Below are 18,853 nucleotides of genomic sequence, written 5' to 3' on the forward strand. Positions count from 1 at the left end.
GAATATTATTTCAGATGCAAAGCAATCCAAAACATAAACCCTGGATCACTGACTCAGGGCCATGACAAAAAAACCTCACAGGTGGAGGACTTACTGTCTTCCTACAGCCAAAAAAAGTGTTCAGTAGTAATCAGTAATAAATAATAAAATTATAAAAATTTGAGTTATAATACCAAATAATGATAATACTGATAAACCTGTAATAACAGTAAATAAAAATCTTAAATACATCTCTGTTTTATTTGGAGTCATTGAAACCAGACTGGTGATGACTATACTTTATAGTACTAATAATACAGTCACTTCAGACATAAGCTTGATTGGCTCATGTACGGTAATAACCTATGCCAGGTATAAGCCTATTGTGGGACTATTCGGTGGAACCTGTCGATTTAAGCAACAGCTAAAGCTTGTGTATTTAAATTTACTGCAAACCTGCCATCTAGTGATTGAACTCAAAAGTGCAACCAATCCGTATTTCACTGATAAAGGAGTGTTTAGTTTCACTAACACCCGCGTATAATTAAAGAAAGTTACAATTAAAGACAGATGATTTTACACAAGTCTTTTTCCCCTCTTTCTTTCTTTTACTTTGCTGTTTGGTCAGGTGGAACCTTTACACCACAGCATGAGTTGTTTCAGGACGGGATTCTGCCACGTACTCCCGGTAAACGCCAATGTTATGTGCGCATTTGTTTTTTTCGCCGACTGGAAACACGTTTATGCTATAAGTTTGTGCTTGACACGCCGGTCTCTTTGATTTAAACTTGAAGGTGTGGAGCCTGTCATCTGGTAAAAATGTCGGAGCAGTTGTTGCAGTGGTGTGTGGAACAGTTACATCACAAGTTTGGATTGGAGGCGGGTGAAGAAATCGTCCAGTAAGAAAATTTTACCTGCCTGTTATTACTGTCTGCCGTCTGGCTAATTGTAGCATCTGCAGATCAGCTAACTAGTAAGCTAGGCTGCGCTATGGTGTACTTACGTATGTATATGACGTGTCGCTGTCGTTTTTGATACAGCTAATTAATTGTGACACTACAGCTGTATGCCAGTGTATTGACTATTTAGTGGCTCACCGTGAACAAGCTGTTTTGGCTAAAAAGTCAGATTTAACCTTTTTCTACGTGACAAATGTCGAGTGGGACTTTGTGTCTTTATGTATTTTTATGTGTTTTAACTATTAAAAATCTACACACATAGTTTACGTGGTTTACATGGTTTAATGTATGTAAGCGAAACAGTGAACATAGTTTTCTGTTGAGAAATCATAACGTTTTTCATTTGGCAGGTAATAAGCAAATGATATGGACACTAAACCAAGGAAAGTTAGAGTCCACCCATCAGATCAACAGCCTGAAAGCTGATATTTTATCATAAAGCCAGAGAGGAAGAACTGCATAAATGCGTACCCTAAAATAAGCAATTTTAAAATGTTAGGTAATGAATTTGTATAGAAACGTTAATAAATGAAGTTGTGCCGTTGTGTTTCCAAGATACATTCTATCAATCGAGAAGGCTGAAGAGATTGAGGAATATGTGGGAGACCTCCTGCAGGGCACAGATGGGAAAAAGGGGCAGTTCATTAATGAGCTCCTCAGCAGATGGAAGAAGACTCAAAGACAGGCAGCAGATACCACAGGTCTTTTCATTCTCAAAGAATCTGTTTCATCACCAGGTAAGAAACAAATTTCATTCAGATAGACTACATAAAAGGAACTACAGTAAAAAAAACCGCCTCAGTTGCTCTGAAACAACGTTGATAAAGGTAATTTTTAAAAATATTTTAGATGCACAAGATATGACCCGAGATACCCAGAAGAAATCTAAACGCAAAGGACGCAACAAACAGGAGGTGATGACCGTGAGCCAAGCAGAACCTGTGCCAGAGGCTGTAAAAACCCCCATTGATCTGATGAGGGTGAGTACAAATAATGCCAAACTTTTGTTGTCTTCTCACCTGCTTTATGGAGGTAATTTGTCACCAAATTGACAGAACTTATAAAATACCAGTCAGACGTTTGGACATGTCTACTCATCAGTGTGTGATTTTCTTCTTTCTTTTGTTTTATTTTTCTTTTTTAAAAAATATTTTTTACATTGTAGAACAATATGGACATCAAACCTGTGAAGTAACTTAATATGGTAGTCAGATGGGATGGTGTGTCACTTCAGTGCATTCACAGCCTTTCACAATATCCATATCTAACAAAGACATAAAACTGCATTCATCAAAGCAACGGACGGATTTCCACTGGTGTAATATCCAGTTCAGTAATGAGCAGACTTCTAAAATTACTTGTAACTCTGTTTCTTGTTGTTTAAAGTAGTGGATTTTGCTTTTGCTATTCAGTCATGAAGGGCTGAGTCACAGACATGCTTTTTAATGTTTAATCATTTTTATCTTTTTGTCAAAAGTATGGCCTGTTGATAGAATCTCGCTTATGGCATCCTAGGGGAACCTCAAAGTCCTGCTTTGAATAATTTAAAATAAACTTTGTTTTATCTTCATATATTCAGGTGATATTTCTGCGTTCTGATACAAAAAAGAATAAAAAATAATAAAGAATCCTTAAAAAAAAAAAAAAAGCGGGGTCCAAATTTGTAACTGATATCAATATCATGTTTATTTGTACATGTCCTGTGCCATTTTTATTGTTGTGTTCATTTGTTAAACAGACGTCTTCCTTTCTACTTCTCTTCATCCAATTGTTCTTCAGGCCCAGGAAAATAGTAATACATCATCATCATCAAAGAAGAAAACAAAGTTTGTCAATCTCTACGCTAAAGAGGGTCAGGACAGGCTGGCTGTGTTACTCCCAGGTCGGCATGCTTGTGAATGCCTTGCCCAAAAGCACAAGCTTATTAACAACTGCATCACCTGTGGCCGTATTGTGTGTGAGCAAGAGGGCTCAGGACCCTGTTTCTTCTGTGGCAGCCTGGTACATATCACTTTAAGTCCTTAGATTGCGTTGTTGTTTTGGGGCTTTTTTTGTCATTCTTCTTGTGCTAAAAGTGTTTTCTGATTAAGGTCTGCACAAAAGAAGAACAGGAGATCCTCCAACGAGACTCCAACAAAAGCCAGAAACTAAGAAAGAAGCTCATGGGCGGTGAGGGTCTTAAGTAGTCAGGACTTATGAAAAGAAACTCTTTGAAAAGATCAACTGGTTTGATATTGTGAGTTTGTTTTTATTTTGGTGACAGACTTCGGAGAAAGAGAATATCTCTCACACCAAGAGGCCACGATGAAGGCTGGGCTGGAGAAAGCAATTCAGCACAAAGACAAACTGCTGGAATATGACAGAAATAGGTATCATAAAACACACAGTTAAGAAAAGAGCTTTACAAGAATGGATAAATTTACTGCTCTGTGTGCAGTGTTTACACTTTAACAGGACATTTTGATTGCTGTAGAAGATAGTGATGAAAGTTGGTAATAACACTTCACTGCCTCCCTTTAACCCCAGTATCAGAAGAACACAGGTTCTGGATGACGAGTCTGATTACTTTGCCACTGAATCCAATCAGTGGTTGTCACCCAATGAGCGAGAGAAACTGAAGAAAAAGGAAGAGGAGCTGAGAGAGCTTCGCCATGCCTCTCGCAAAGACAGGAAGATCACACTTGACTTTGCTGGTAGACAAGTAATTGAAGAGGGAAACAACCTGAATGAGTATTACAACAAGTAAGATAATCTGACAGCATCTGAATCACAACAGCAATTCCAGATTTATGTTATGTGGTTGTGTTAAACAGCCAGACTTTCTAAAATGTTTCCAATAATTTGCAGGTTGGATGATACCCTCAAGGCAATGAGCAATGAATCGGTGTCTAAATCACCAATGTATTCTGAAAGAAAGGGTGGACGGCAGGGCCTCAGAGATCTGGTGAATCCCAACATAATGCAATCTGCACCAGAGGTAACTTGATCCATAATAATTCTTCTTTAGTCATTTGTATTATTTTATAAATTCAAATGAAATATCAGTCAAATCACTTGAGTTTGCTCTGCACTTTAACCCATCACAAAACAGTGAGCATTGAAACAGACTCTACTGATGTTTCTAACAAATTCTTATTTCAGTGGGTTGATGTTGGAGGGAGTGAAAGCTACAAGAAACCAATGGAGAAGGGAAAGAGTGCAATGGAGGACAAGGGAAGAGAAGAACGACACCGGTTGAGGCTCCAAGACAAAGAGCTGCAAGAGATGTCCGATGGCGGCTGGTGCCTCAGCATGCACCAACCGTGGGCCTCGCTACTGGTAAAGGGCATCAAGAGGTAAGGACTGTGCAGTGTGTGTGTGTGTGTTGTATATATGATAAACTCCTGTAGACACTTGGGTTTTGGCAAAGTGTTGTAATATGTGACATTTTATGTGTGTATGCAGGGTAGAAGGACGAACGTGGTACACGTCACACCGTGGGCGACTTTGGATTGCAGCTGCAGCAAAGAAGCCCACCCCTCAAGAAATCGCAGAGGTGGAAGCCATGTACCGCCACATTTATAAAAAAGGTGCAGATGCTGTACAAAGGAATCAGTTTGTGGATACTAAAAATATATTTCTGGTTTAAACAGATTTAAATATGGTGCTTCTGAGGAGAGAAAAAAAGCTGCTACAAAATATAATGCATGGGTAATGTTTTCCTTGGCTCAGGAAAAAATAATATAGAAATATTTATGTTAAAAATGACCCCAGTAGCTTTGTGTGGGCCCTTTTAAAGGCTGTTGTAACAACATTAGCGCTAGGTTTCGTAATAGGCCCTTTGGATCTTATTGCCAAGCTGTAGCCTTTCTCTGTGAAAGCTGTGAAAGGACATAGTGTGTTTCGGGCATATTTACTAAACTTTTTATTGCACACAGTAAAGTATTTCTAGCAGAAAAGTATATTTGTTTAAATTTGCTGACAAGCACAACTTTCTTTTCATGGGCATGATAAAAGGCTGTTAATAACATGTCATAATGGTATCAATATTTAGCGCTGATACAAGTAATATTAATGCTAAACTGGGCTCTGTGTCATGTTGCTGTCATAAAGTGATACTGATTGCTTTTAATTCCACACATTGTTGATTCAGTGATCCTGGTCTTATCTCCACAGGGCCCATGTTTCCTAAAGACTATCCCACTGGCTGCCTGCTGGGCTGCGTTAATGTGACTGACTGTCTATCTCAGCAGCAATTCAGAGAACAGGTTAGTGAAAGATGTACTTTTACAACCAAAAACAAAACAAAAAGGGAAACTCTCAGGTTTCACTACTCTTAACGTTTTCCTTATGACCGATTGATATTATGGGTTCTGTTTGAAGTCAGTCGTGGGTTCACAGAAACATGAAATGTCTGCAACTGGATTAAAGATGACAGCCTTCTTGTCATCATTTGTGCTTCATTGTGATCTAAAGTAGTTGCACATTTGGAGTATAAATGAATTCACTCAAGAAAATGTTAATAAATTCATGAAAATATATAGGGTTTATGTATTTGTCCATGTGAGCCTTGGAGACAGTGTTAAAGTGACGCATCAAACACTTAACTTGTATTAAGTTAGAGACAGAGTTTTGTAATAAGTCTTTTCATTCAGAACTCTGTTAAGTAATAACTCAGTTCCAGTTATAGCAAAAAACAGTGGTGGTTGTAAAAACATTGAGACTTCTCAGTATGTTTGAAATGCCCAGTGGATAATTTTGAGTAATAAGTATGATCTCAAGCTCTAGTCCTTTCATGTCAGTACTGTTTAGTCACTGTGTTGTTGGCTGTTCTGTGTAATTGTGAGTAATTTGGTGCAGTGCCACTTTCTGTCAGCAGAGAGCAGACTCCACCCTTTTCACAAACACCTCCCTGCCAGTTTACAGTGTTACACTAGGGGCAGTATCCACCACATAAACCAAATACAAGCTCTCATTACACCAAAATACCTCCCACCAGAGTGGTGGTATGTACATTTTACAGTGGTACCAGTCTTTGTGTGTATTTCAGATATGTTCACAGGAGAAAGCGATTCTACTTGAAATGAAATACCCCCCCCCCCCCCCCCCCTTCTTAGCTCACAGTGTTAGAGTGACTGTGAACATGTGATGTAGCAAATAATGCTGCTGCTTCATTAGTGCCGTGGTCACTGTTGCCTTGTAGGACTAATAAACTGTTGCACCTAAATCAGTTGAATCAATTGCAGTGTTACCAGATATAAGCTGGAAAATGCACCCTACTTTCCATTACAGCATTATGTGGAAACAGAGTGGCTCTCCCCATTTGCTGTGAATGGAACACATTTAAACTTAATTGCATTGCCATCTTCATTTTGGCTGTTTTGCCCCCAGCTTTGCAAGACACTGCTCGTCTCAAATCATTCTTTTACAGACTATTAAATGTGTATATTATATGTTATTATAACACTTCACCAAGAAACGTTGTGTTTTTTCCTTTGAATTTTCATCTTTAGGTACATGCCTTATTTGATTACATTAGTTACTTTTTATTCTGTACTCTACACCTCTACCTGGCATACTCCATATATATCGTAACACACGGATACACTCGCATCCATGTAGAATAGTCTTGTTAAACTATTCAAGTGGGGGAATTCGTCAAATTCTACACATTGCATAAACATGCTCTCACCCTGCAAAGCTGGAAAACCTCTTGCACATGTGCATACATGATCTTCTGCCATCTTTAGTGATAAACAAAAAGAGATCACATTTGGAAACTGCAGTCTTAAAAAAAAAAAAAAAGACGCAAACACACAAAAAAGGCAATAATCTGCTTGTGGGTTGTTGTATTTCTGCACATCTCTGCATACACACACAGTATCTCCCTGCATAAAAGCAGTTGTTGTTTTGTTTTTTTTCTGAGAAGCTGTGTTTTTGGTTGAAAGAAAAAAATAGCCTTAAAAATGTGTCCTGTTTCATGGTTGCATTCTGACTGCTGGGACCTGTAAATCTAAGGGCTTTCCCCTTTTGTACTCTGTCCTCATTCTCTCCTCCACCACTCATTCCACCCAGGGCTGTAAAATCATGTTTGCAGGCAGTGTGGCTGCCCTTTCATCCTGTGAAAGGGTGTGTGTGTGTGTATGTGTGACCACTTGCACAGAGCAGCCATAAATAACACCCCCACCTCACACAAGGCCCCTCAGAAAAAAAGAAAGCAAGACACATGTAGAAAAAAAGTGAACCAACTAGAAAAGAATAGAAAAGAATAACAGCACCAAATGCCTAATGATGGTGCTGAACTGTTAGCTATTGCCTATTGGAGTCGACATTTTGGAAAAAAGGAAAAGCCATTAATGGTTTAGCGTTTGAATCTTGATTCCTTTTGTGTAAGTAGAAGAGGGCATGTTGTGCTAGTGTATAGTAGCACATAGCTGCACTGCTGGGTTGGGAGAGTGGGTGAGGTGTAGGATTTACTGTCCTGTGCTGGCAGCTGTGGGTGGTTAAAAGGGGGGTGGTGAAGGACAGACAGCCATTATTCTTCAGGCTCTTCTAAATCTGTCTCTTCATGATGTATGAAATATTCAGGGAAAGTGGAATGTGGGAAGATCAGGCGAGCATGAGAGAAACACTACTGACTCACAGAAATGGAAAAAAATGTTTTTAACGCTTAAATGTCACTGATCGACGTGTCTGTGTCATTGCACTCGTTCCTCTGTTGGGGCGCTGTTGCACAACACCAAAACCCTGAAACCCTGCTGACAGACAGTGCAGAAAGACCACCTCAGGCAGAGCAGGATTTCCATCTGCTTGACTTGGACCAATTCTTTCCCTCATTAGAAACTGACTGGTGTATTGATCCATTCTCCCTGTAATCTCTCACTCCTCCCAGCTTCCCATCCCCCCCTTAGTACTGATAATTGGCCAGCCATTATGATCTGTATTCTGTCTCTCCGCTCCTACCCCCCAGTGCTCACTCAGCAATGGGTGGAGATGTATGCCTGACCTGCCTGCTGCAGAGGGGGGTTGGGATAGAGATGGGTATGTTAAAGATTGAAAATGGGAATGTTTTTGCAGCAAAAGTGAGATAATTAAGCATCAACAGAGAGGTGCAGCCAATCTGAGCAGGTTTATAGGTGGTAAAAATGTTACAGATTCTTTATGTTGAGTAAAGCTGCTTTAAGTCAAAAATAATTTCTCTTTTATTTTTTTCCCTTTTTAAAAAAAAAAAAAAAAAACATAAATCAACACATCCACATATGCGTTCTCTATCTCCATGAAAGCTTCTAGCACAGACAAAGGCACATCAGACCCCATGCAGAGCTTGAATCACACATCTACTTACTCCTGCAGTGAAAAAATTGATTGGATCAATCCACACTCTCATTTAAGGTCTGATTTGTTACCCTGTTTCAAAGACCAGATCACCAGCTGCAGAGATACATGTCTTAGTGAATACAAAGAAAAGGTCTTCATTCATATGATATGACTAAGAGGACAAGAAGTCAAAGTGGGCAATGTGTGTGAGGGAGGTTTGTACATGTATTATCTGAACAAAGAGCCCTACACATTTCCTAATGATAAAATATTAACATAGTAATCTGTAAGTTGCATCATTCTTTTTTGCACAGTAATCCAGTCTGTGGTATCTCAGATAAGCATATGTTTTTGACCTCAGAACTGTTGACGGTTGGTATGTAACACATTTCCCAGCTCACGTACGTATCAGTTAAATGCATATTCGTGACATGACTCGAAACCAACTGTTAAAGACTCAGTTTTTGTTTTGTTTTTTCTTTTGTCATTAATTCCACTTTAAGAGCAAAGAAATTTACCTTTATTTCACGAATGATAATGTTTTTTTTTGTTAGAGAAGAACAGGCTTTGATGTGTCACAGCAGGAATAACACAAGTTAAAATAATCAGGATGGTGGCTGTATTTCAGTTAGCTTCACTTTTAGGGTATTGATCTTGAGCATGCTCACTGTCACGCTTTCATTATCAGAATAAAGCAAATATTAATGTTAGAAGTTAATGATACTTTGCCAACATACTGAGTCAAACCTTACATTTGGGTTTTAAAAGGAAATGCAAGCACTGAAGTGAGTGCTAACTCAGGTGAAACTCTTATTTACAGCATAGCAAGTAAATATAAGAAGATTTTATATGAAAAGCAAGAATATAAAATGGTTTTCTTATGGTGTTCATCTGCTGGATGGATAGATATATATGTTATAGTATACCATCAGCATATATGTTTAGTTGACAACAGCGGCATATGCATATATTTATTGTTTGCATCTGAACACTAGTGAGAAAGTCAAAGAGCCATTATACCGCAATAATTAACAGTAATAAAAAAAAGCACATACAAAATTAAGTAATTCTGGAATAACCCACTCAGCATGACACATATGACACAAAAACAACAAATCTAAAGTCAGAACGTGGTGTGAGCACTTTTTGACTAGCAGGTTCTTCCCAGCATCTTAGTTCTCCGGAGGATTTAGGCTGCCTCAGTGCCTTTGGCTTCTTCATGTAATCCCAGACTGACTCAGTGTTGATGAGATCAGGGCTCTGTGGGAACCATACCATCTGTTGCAGGACTCCTCGGTCTTCTTGTCACTGATAATTCTTTACGGCCCTCGCTGTGGTATGTTTGGGGTATTTGTCCTGGTGCAGACCTGCTGAGTTTAAGACGATCAGGTGTCTCTCTGAATATACTGCAGTACATCTTTTTCCCCCTTTTACTGAACACGGGTTGCTGAGTCAGATGCTTCACAGTTCAGATTTTACTGATCGCAGACTCGTACTGCCAAAAAAGCTGAGCGTTGTTCTATGTCTGCCTTTCCCGCTACCTTAATCTTATCTCATCTAATCTGCTGTGCATTGGTCAGTTAATAAAACAAGGCTTTAAGTTGTTCGTCACTGTAGCTTCAAGCCTATTTTTGTGGAATTGTGTATGTAATCTTATTCTAGCTCAGTATATATATTATATATGCTGCAGCTTGGTACATCTGTGCACACTAGCACATGTGAGATAACTGAAACCAGGCTTATACCACATCACACAGCTGCGAGGCTACAGCCACTTATCTGTTAAAAGAAGTGCTGGTTCCTGTGGAATTCCATTTGTGTAAGCTCTGCCTCTGACCTCCAGAGTGGAGCTCCTGTGCTTGTTAGGCCTGCTGGAAGCTCAAACTGATGCCTGCGTTTCCTTGTGTGGTAATGTGATATTTATATGCTGAAAGCCTTCCTGCCAGCATGCCACACACGCACATACACTCACACTCACAGGATATATTGGATGCATTCCAAAGGAAGGGAAGTCAGGCAATGCTGTTTTTTTTTTCATGCCCCTTTTTCTCTGTAACATTGTGTGAATCCTTAGCAGTGGTTGCTTCCCTCTCTTCCTCCTCTCCTCCCCCCTGCATTATTCCATCCATATTTTTCCCTCTCTAACAGTATGTTTTACAGGTCAGTGCGGTGAAGTTGTGTGTGGATGCAGAGAATTCAGTTTACGCTCAGTAAACAGACATGCAAGCTCATACTCAATCATGCATCTTTGGGTCTTGCTTTCTCTCCCTGCCTCTTTCTGTACAACCTCAGTCACACACTAACACGCTGACATTCCTCCCCTTCCTCCCTGTTCCTTGCTGGGCAGTTTGCCATGGCAGAGAGGTCAGACATCATGTGATTCTGCAGTGGTGTGTAGAATGCATTCAGCTCTGGGTCCCCAGGCACTGGATGACAACCAACCGAACCTCAGTCACAGGTTTTCCACAGCATGAAAAATACATAGAACCATCTGCCAGACTCGAAATGGCCTGATACACCGTTTAGAATTTCACTGCAGTCCACAGACCACTTCATTAAATGTCACACAGTTTCTACTGTTGGGGAAACTGCCTGTTAATACCCATTTATTATCTCTGCTTCTTCTCTATTTTGTTCTGCTCATTTAATAGGACTTGTTCCTCTCTCAGTATGCTGATCACAGGAACTCGGAACAATGATAAAGCCAATGCGAGGAATATTTCACGCAGCTCCCTTTTGATGGTTTGAAAGACAGCACCGTTGATGAAAATAAGTCAGAATCAAAGAGAGTAACTGAATATCAACTTACTTGAAGTGTTGAATACAAAACAGGTTCAAATCCTTCTTTTCTCTTTAAAATTGTGTGATGTGTTTTTGCTCTTTTAAGTCAGAGCTTTTCAACATATTTCTAATCCACAGCAGTCTTTTCCCTTTTTTGAAGAGATAAAATATCAGTGAAGTCCTAGTCGCTTCTAAACTGTAGTCTCCTGGAATATAAATGGTGAGGGTGTACTTAATATTACATGGTGTCTAACATTGACTGTAACAGAAAATATGATTGTTATAAAATATACTAAGAAGAAAAATCAGCAAAAGGGGAAGAAATGTTTCTGTTTTCACACTGACAGGATTCATCTCTAGTTTTTAGTTTTTAGTCATTGCGACACATTTCACGCAAATTCATTTAGTAAGTATTTGGCAAATGACAAACTTTTTTTAATATTCAATTCAATTTTATTTATATAGTGCCAAATGACAACAACAGTCGCCTCAAGGCGCTTTGTTTTACCTCTGTATACCATCAGAGTGGATTTAAATCAGTCAACGTGTGATTGAAGTGCAGACTTTCAAATATTACAATAACTGTTTAAGATTTACAGCCACTTTTATACCCTGCCTCCCATTTTAATATGCTCAACAGTAGTTGGTCAATTTAACATAACATGAAATAAAAGGATTGTTTTTAATATTTCAATGACAATCCTCTGTGACCAATTTTGTCCTCAGTAACTGAAAAACAAGCTCTGTTGGGTTGAGATCAGGTCCCTGATTTAGCCATTGAAAAATGTCCTAATTTTTGGTTTGGGTCACTATTCGTTTGCTCTGTGAAGTTCTGTTAGATCAGTCTTGAAGCATCTGGCTGAATCTGAGCAGAGAGCATAGCCCTTACACTTCACAATTCATCCTGCTGCTTCTATCACCAGTCGCATCATCGATAAACACTAGTGACTCGGTTCCACTAGCAGTCATATATGCACATGCCCTTACATTGGTTCCGCCATGTTTGACAGATGATGTGTGTATTTTTGATCATAAGCTGTTTCTTTCCTTCATATTTTTTCCTCCTGATCATACTGTCACAGGTTGAGCTTGGTTTCTTCTGTATAAAAAACGTTTTTTCTGGCAGTCTAATCTCACCTTCTTGTTCTTGAGTGCAGTTGGTGGTTTGGACCTTGTTGTAAACCCTTGGTATTTCCATTCATTGTGGTGTCTCTTGATTTAACAATGATTGCTTACCAATTTGAGTGTTCTTGACTTCATTAGATGCTGTGAAGTTATTTTTCTTAGCCATTATATACCTTTAGTTGTTTTCAGTGGTCTTTCTGACACTTTGAGTCAACTCCAGTTTCTCTATTTACATAAGGCGCACCAGATTATAAGGCGCACTGTCGATGAACGGGTCTGTTTTCATACATAAGGCGCATTAAGCGAAACAAAACAGTCAGATAAGTCAAACTTTACTCAACTCATTCTTCTTGCTTCCTCCACTTCCGTACCATTGATTCATACATGTTGAATTCTCTCGCAGCTGTTCTATTCCCATGTTGTTGCAGTATATTAATAACTAACCTCGTATTGTGGATGGATTATCTGAGTTGTTCTCCTGACTGAAGTTTGTTCCGTTTACAGGATCTTGCCATGCGATTGCATTTGTCCCTAACCATCGGGAACCCTCACATTAACTTTTATAGAGTGGAAAAAAGTTGGCATTCATCCTCCAGCTTCACTGTTTGTTATGCTAACATAGCTGTGTAGCTAGCGACAACGTAGCACATCATTGTATACCACCTAGGCCAACTTCAGTAACCCTGCAAACGCCACTGCTGTTTAGTTTTCTGTCTTCATTTATGTTGGAAGTGATAACAGAGCTGTACGTTTTAATTTTTTCAGAAATCTCTCAGTCAGAACATGGTACATCATGTTTAGGTGGAAACTAGCGAGCTAACTTCCTGCTAACTTCTAACTCCGTTAAATTGAATAAATTCTGTTTTCATGGATGCCTGGATGTTAAACTTAATTGTTACACCTGGTAAAGCAGCAACACTGATCATTTTATTAAAGATGAAAGAATTTAGACAGTTTTTAACTCTCAGTGATGCTGCAGTGTTGACTTTGGGACCTGAAGTGGACGGAGTTTTGGACCCAGATTACTCCGTGAGGCTCCTGACTACGGTAGCCGTAATGCTCTGACAATCCATCAAGCGGTGCGGCTTCATAGCTTACCAAAGTCGTACTAAAACATTTTTTGACAGATTTTTGAGCACCGTGTACCACATAAAATCGGTTCAAGGTCAGGTAGCACAACCGGAATTCATACATAAAGGCGCACTGGATTATAAGGTGCACTGTCAATTTTTGAGAAAAGTAAAGGATTTTAAGCCTTAAAGTCTGAAAAATATGGTAATTTGTATTAGAAGAGTAAGGGTAGAGTCACAAGTTCCAGTGTCATAGGCTGTCAAGTGTCCATTTACCTTTGAGACTCTTTGAGTGTAACAAGGTTCTAGGTCAAATTCAGTCACTTGACAGAAATCTGTTGTTTAAAAGATAAAATAAAATAACTGTTGCTATTTTTGACAAGTTGCATTTGCAAATCACTCATTTTGGCTCTGCAAACAGTTTTGAAATCTCAGCTGGAACAGAAACACTATTTTTGTTTTTACTTTATGAAGCAGTGTTCTGGCTCTCAGTTTGTACTCTCTTTGATAATGGCACCAACTGTGTTAAACAATGTTTGCATAAAACAAGACCTCGGTGGATGTTGATGTTGCGATCTGTTATTACCATTGCCGCAGGCAAACTTTACCCCCCATAATAAGCTTTAATGAAGCATAGAATCAATATGTTTGACATTTATCTCCCAACTCCACATCTGGTGTTTGTTGTTGATGCCCCAAAATCGCTCCTCATGAGGCCCGTGTCTGTGCCAATTTTCTGTTTTGGAATGGGAAAATGAATGAAGGTTGCATGTTGTAGTCAGTAAGTACTTGTGCAAAGTCAGTGGGCGACCATGTTTCCCTGCTACGATATTATCAGGAATCGGAAGAGCTCTCAGTTTAATCATTATTCTTTATGCCTGTTCACGTCCAAATGTGAGAACAGGCATTACTTCTCTCATTATGTCTAGCTGAGTTTGAGTGTTTTTGCCAACATTCCCCAGGCATGTCTATGCAATTCCTTCATGTCACACATGCCTGTGTGTGTGTTCACTTGAGAAAAGATCTTTATCCAGCCCAGCCCAACCCAGCGTCAGTATTAACGCAAGTATCTCTTCTCAAGAGAGAACCAGAGATACAGAGAGCGTGAGACTCTCTGCTGCTGCAGGGCCACTGATTACGAACTCAATTGTACTCCACTGGGCGATACGTCTGTTCGGCAACTTCCTGGTAGTGACAAGAGATAAATGGAAAGTAGGGGTGGGCATTTGTTTATTGTAAATAACAAATCAGTACTTACCCAGAGTTAATTTACAATGGCTTTCTCTGTCTGTTAAAACGGTCTCTTAAGTGTGGATATGATATTCATCGCATGAAGTAGGGATGATCTCATTTCAGTCGATCCAACCTCTGCCGTTTGCCATTTGGCTTCTCAGTTCAGCCATCCTTACAAAGCGCAGTCACAGTACAGATACCATCTTTGCCACATGCCTGTTACACAGCGGGCTATTTTCAGACTTGGACTCGCTCCCATCTTGATGGAAATTGATTCTGTATCGGTCTGTACTGTTATGTTGGGTAACCACATCTAGGTTTTCTCCATGTGTCATCCGGAGTATTCGTCAGAATGCCTGTGACAGCTCATCTTTGGTGTATTTGTCTTTGGTGTGTTAATCTCACTCAATCAACATTTTAATTCCACAACACAGGAACTGTGCTTTTGATATGAGGTGCTGTCGGTTTAAATGGCAGGAGGAGCGGGGTGATTATTTCCAATGAGGCTCTAGTGATATGTGCTGTGGGAGGCAGGGAGTTGATTGCCTGCCCCATACACACCGCTAGGTACTCGTGTGTGATCAAGTAGAATTTACGTCAAACGTGACACGTCTTCGTGCTCAACTCATCGGCTTTCGGTTTTAAAGCCGACAACATAAAAATACAGAATTTTCCTCATAATTTAGCCTTAGTAGCCACAAACACTATCTTATTTTAGACGTTTTTTTAATAGAAAAAAAAAGGCAGTTCACTTGTTAATAAACCTATTATGCAGATAAAATGTGCATGGAGATTTCAGTTTTCCAGTGAAGCTTTCAAACTCAGTTAAAGATCAGTTGGTGTCACTTAAAGTGGCCTGGGTGCTATTGTAGTCGCTGTTGCAAAGGCCCAGGTTGTGCTAAACTGGACTCTTCTGTTAGTATTATTTTTTGTGTAAACAAGTTACTATAGCTAGTCATTGCATTAGGGGTGTAGGAAGATGAAAGCATTGATAGAAAGTGTGAGTTTACTGATTCATGCAGTTTCTAATGGAGACACGAAAATAGAAAAAAAGGCTTTAAAAAATAGGCCCAGTGTCATGCTGTTTTATGTTTTTCTTGGGAAAGAACTGAACAAATGATATGTATAGTAGATAGATTCTTCTTAATATTTAAAAAAAGAACAATCAAGGCTGGTGTCATATTAATATAACAAATTTCCCACGTGTGGGACTAATAAAGGTTATCTTATCTTATATATCTAATTAAATGGTCTAACATAAGAAATGCAATCGTATGTTTATAGCTGACCAGATTTTACCTGACAGCATCTTCAAATATCTCTCTGCTTATCATCCTTATTCATAATAAAACATGGTGAGTTTGAACACTTCATTCAAATCTTGTTTTATGTCTTAGTCATCAAGCGATTAATGAGTCATAGAAGTATGTTTGTGCTCGACAGTGTAACTGTTGGAATTATAGAGTGTAGCGAGCAATGGCAGTCAGACGTTTGTTTCTTTAAATCTAGTAACGCAAAACATAAATCTGTTTATGGCCAGTCCAGAGGTCTGCTTTGTGAGAAAATAACTCTTTTCTGACACATGTACATTTAAAGAATGGTAAGTTACATGTAAACTGTTTCCTTGACTGGAGAGGTTTTATCACACTAAGCTCGTTTTAGAATTTGGCCAAAGGCCTTCATAGATTGATCTCCTGTTTCTGTGTTTTAGCTTACATCAAGAAATAAATGTATTCTGCAGTACAATGGAAATCCAATATTCAGGAATTTGCAGTGTTACTCCACCGCCGGCCGGGACTGTTTCATTCCGCTGCCTTTTCCTATATTTAGTGATGCTTGTTGGCGCACCCACTCCACAAGCCCTTCTGCCATTACTCAAGAAGCAAATATGACACGATTTGCTGTTGTTGGCCAACTGCGTGAAGTATTGATTTACATGTCAGATCATCCTTGGAATGTAACCGTTTTTGTGGTCATTGATGCAAGAATATGACGCAACATAATTACATTTTAATAGTGATGTTTTAAACAACACATGGTCTGTGCGAAGGCATGTTATCATCATGAGGAAAGAATCTTTTCTTCCATTTGAAAGATGACCTTTTTTCTAAGAGCTGTTTTGTCAAACTGTTTGAGTCTAGATGTAATAATATTGGAATTTCCTAAAAGCTAAACAGTGTTCAAATGCTGCTTTCAAATAAAGATGCAGTTTTAATATTTAACAGAAAGTTGGATAATGCACAAGACAGAAAGTTATCGTCCGGATTTGTACTCAAATGTTTACTGTGTCTGGGAAAACATAGTTTTATCTAATATGTTTGAAGTTTAATCCATCATACATAAGTGATATAAGAAGCTGGCATTTACATAGAACATTGTGTAGTCGCAAAGCTAAGTACTGACAAGGTCCTGTTGAGACTACAGAGAAAAGTTATGGCTCTTTGTTGATTTTCTGTTGTTTTTTCATACATTATCTCTGCCAGCCAAAATTGGTATCAGTTAGGCTATATCAAGAGCAGGGCTGGGAAGTAACCAAGTACAAATACTTCGTTTCTGTACTTAAATGGAGCTTTCAGGTGTCTGTACTTTACTTTTGTATTTATTTTTCTGACAGCGTTTTTCTTTTGCTGTGTGCATTTTCACATAAATATCTTTCTGTTCCTTACATTTTCAAAACAGGCTCGTTACATTTGGCTTAAGACATTTGAGGGGAGTTGTTGTTTCACATCACTGCACGCTTTTAAACATCAAACCGATTTGAGCCTGAACAATAACACAGGAAAGGCAATCCTAATGGTGTATCAATCAATCGCATGCAAAGAGATGAAAGAGGCAAAACTTTGTAAGTTATGCATAAGTTATATCGCCATAGTTACAGGTTAAAGTGGGCTGATGTTTTGTTTTGTGTAGATGTCCATAAGCCATGGTACCGGTACTTCAGCATCTAGCTAGCCCTATGGAAAAGGAGTGAGAATAAAAGGAGTAAAGTTCATAAGGTTTAAGTGACAGGTAATTTCAAATGTAACAGGACACGAGAGACGGGGAATAGAAAAGAGCTCATATTTAAAGATATTCAATTCAATTCAGTTTTATTTATATAGCGCCAAATCACAACAACAGTCGCCTCAAGGCAATAATACATACAGAGAAAAACCCAACAATCATATGACCCCCTATGAGCAAGCACTTTGGCGACAGTGGAAAGGAAAAACTCCCTTTTAACAGGAAGGAAGCTCCGACAGAACCAGGCTCAGGGAGACTCAGCCATCTGCTGCAACCGGATATGGATTGCTCAGTGGCATTTGATAAACTGGGAATTTAAAGATTCATGTAAAGTCCTGGGTTTGCTTTCAACCAGATCTTGGGTTTGTATATGATGTGAAGTTATGATTTTTCATATTGTGAAACGTCCTGCAAAACAAATTAATGTATACGTAAATACTTTGTGCTATTTAAATTGGATTTTTCTCAACACAAAACCCCTCGAAGCAGTAGTTGTTGTGATTTGGTGCTACATAAATATAATTGAATTGGATTGAAATGGAGATTGCATGAAAATACTCTGCAGTGTAGTGCAGGATAAACAGGTTAGCTTGTTGTACTCTGATGGATTTAAAGTGAGAACAGCGTGTTGGTCTCGTTCAGAGTGTTTGATGTTCCATGGCCAGAGTTAGGTTACATAAAGTGTAGCAGAGATGAATTTCCATTTTAGCTAAAGAGGCTGAGATTCAGTGACTGAACTTCACACCAACTGTATACTGTCGAGTATAAAACCAGTAAACAGTATACTGGATGGATGGAAATCGGCCAAGACAGCTCACGAAACATCTGTTTACATGTGGTTGAATTTAGATGCGTAAATCCACAAAGAGCAACAGCAGATCACACGAAAAAAGAACACTTGAATTGCATCAGGATATAGTTTCAAGAAGGTCTGTAGGTGATAACTGTCCCTGTATTATTGTCAGCTGCTTATGTGCAATGCAGAAAAATGTATAGCAATTGCCTAATCTTTTTTTATTTGTTTTTTCTATTAAAGCGAAGGATAATTTAATAATGCAAAGAAACTTAAAGTATTCATTCCATCTCTTAGCTGTATTTAACCACTCAAAAAGTTTGGATTACTTGGAAAAGGCTGTAAAGATATAAATTGAAAAGGGGCTCCTATTCAGCACCCTTGTTCCCTCCGTTAGAACATATCAGTCGGATCACCTTATCTATTGTACGGTATAGTACTAACCCATGGGCTTAGAGAAACCTAAAACATGCCTTTGATAAGAATCGAGGGTTCTTTTTGTGCTCCTTTCTCAAACCATGCTTTCTGCCAGCTTTGAAGGAAGGAGGGAAGAGACAGTTGTTTCCCACAGAGGCTGAGTGAACACAGATGGCAGGGCTGCACCCCGACGTCAG

At 39.0% G+C, this 18,853-nt stretch overlaps 1 protein-coding gene across 1 annotated transcript in view; it reads left to right on the plus strand.

The window, feature by feature from the left end:
- Positions 1-667: 667 nt before the first annotated feature.
- Positions 668-18,853, plus strand: part of trip4 (thyroid hormone receptor interactor 4) — an 88,182-nt gene continuing 69,996 nt past the window's right edge. Inside the window, exons 1-11 of the mRNA XM_006793856.2 lie at positions 668-878; positions 1,494-1,675; positions 1,788-1,918; positions 2,718-2,939; positions 3,029-3,107; positions 3,202-3,307; positions 3,465-3,680; positions 3,786-3,915; positions 4,080-4,273; positions 4,383-4,507; positions 5,094-5,185. Coding sequence (XP_006793919.2) covers positions 799-878; positions 1,494-1,675; positions 1,788-1,918; positions 2,718-2,939; positions 3,029-3,107; positions 3,202-3,307; positions 3,465-3,680; positions 3,786-3,915; positions 4,080-4,273; positions 4,383-4,507; positions 5,094-5,185 — 1,557 coding nt within the window. The 5' untranslated portion in view covers positions 668-798. The remainder of the gene's footprint in view (positions 879-1,493; positions 1,676-1,787; positions 1,919-2,717; positions 2,940-3,028; positions 3,108-3,201; positions 3,308-3,464; positions 3,681-3,785; positions 3,916-4,079; positions 4,274-4,382; positions 4,508-5,093; positions 5,186-18,853) is intronic.

This window comes from Neolamprologus brichardi, chromosome 1 (assembly GCF_056152115.1).
Source record: "Neolamprologus brichardi isolate AB-2024 chromosome 1, ASM5615211v1, whole genome shotgun sequence".
Classification (NCBI taxonomy): Eukaryota; Metazoa; Chordata; class Actinopteri; order Cichliformes; family Cichlidae; genus Neolamprologus; species Neolamprologus brichardi.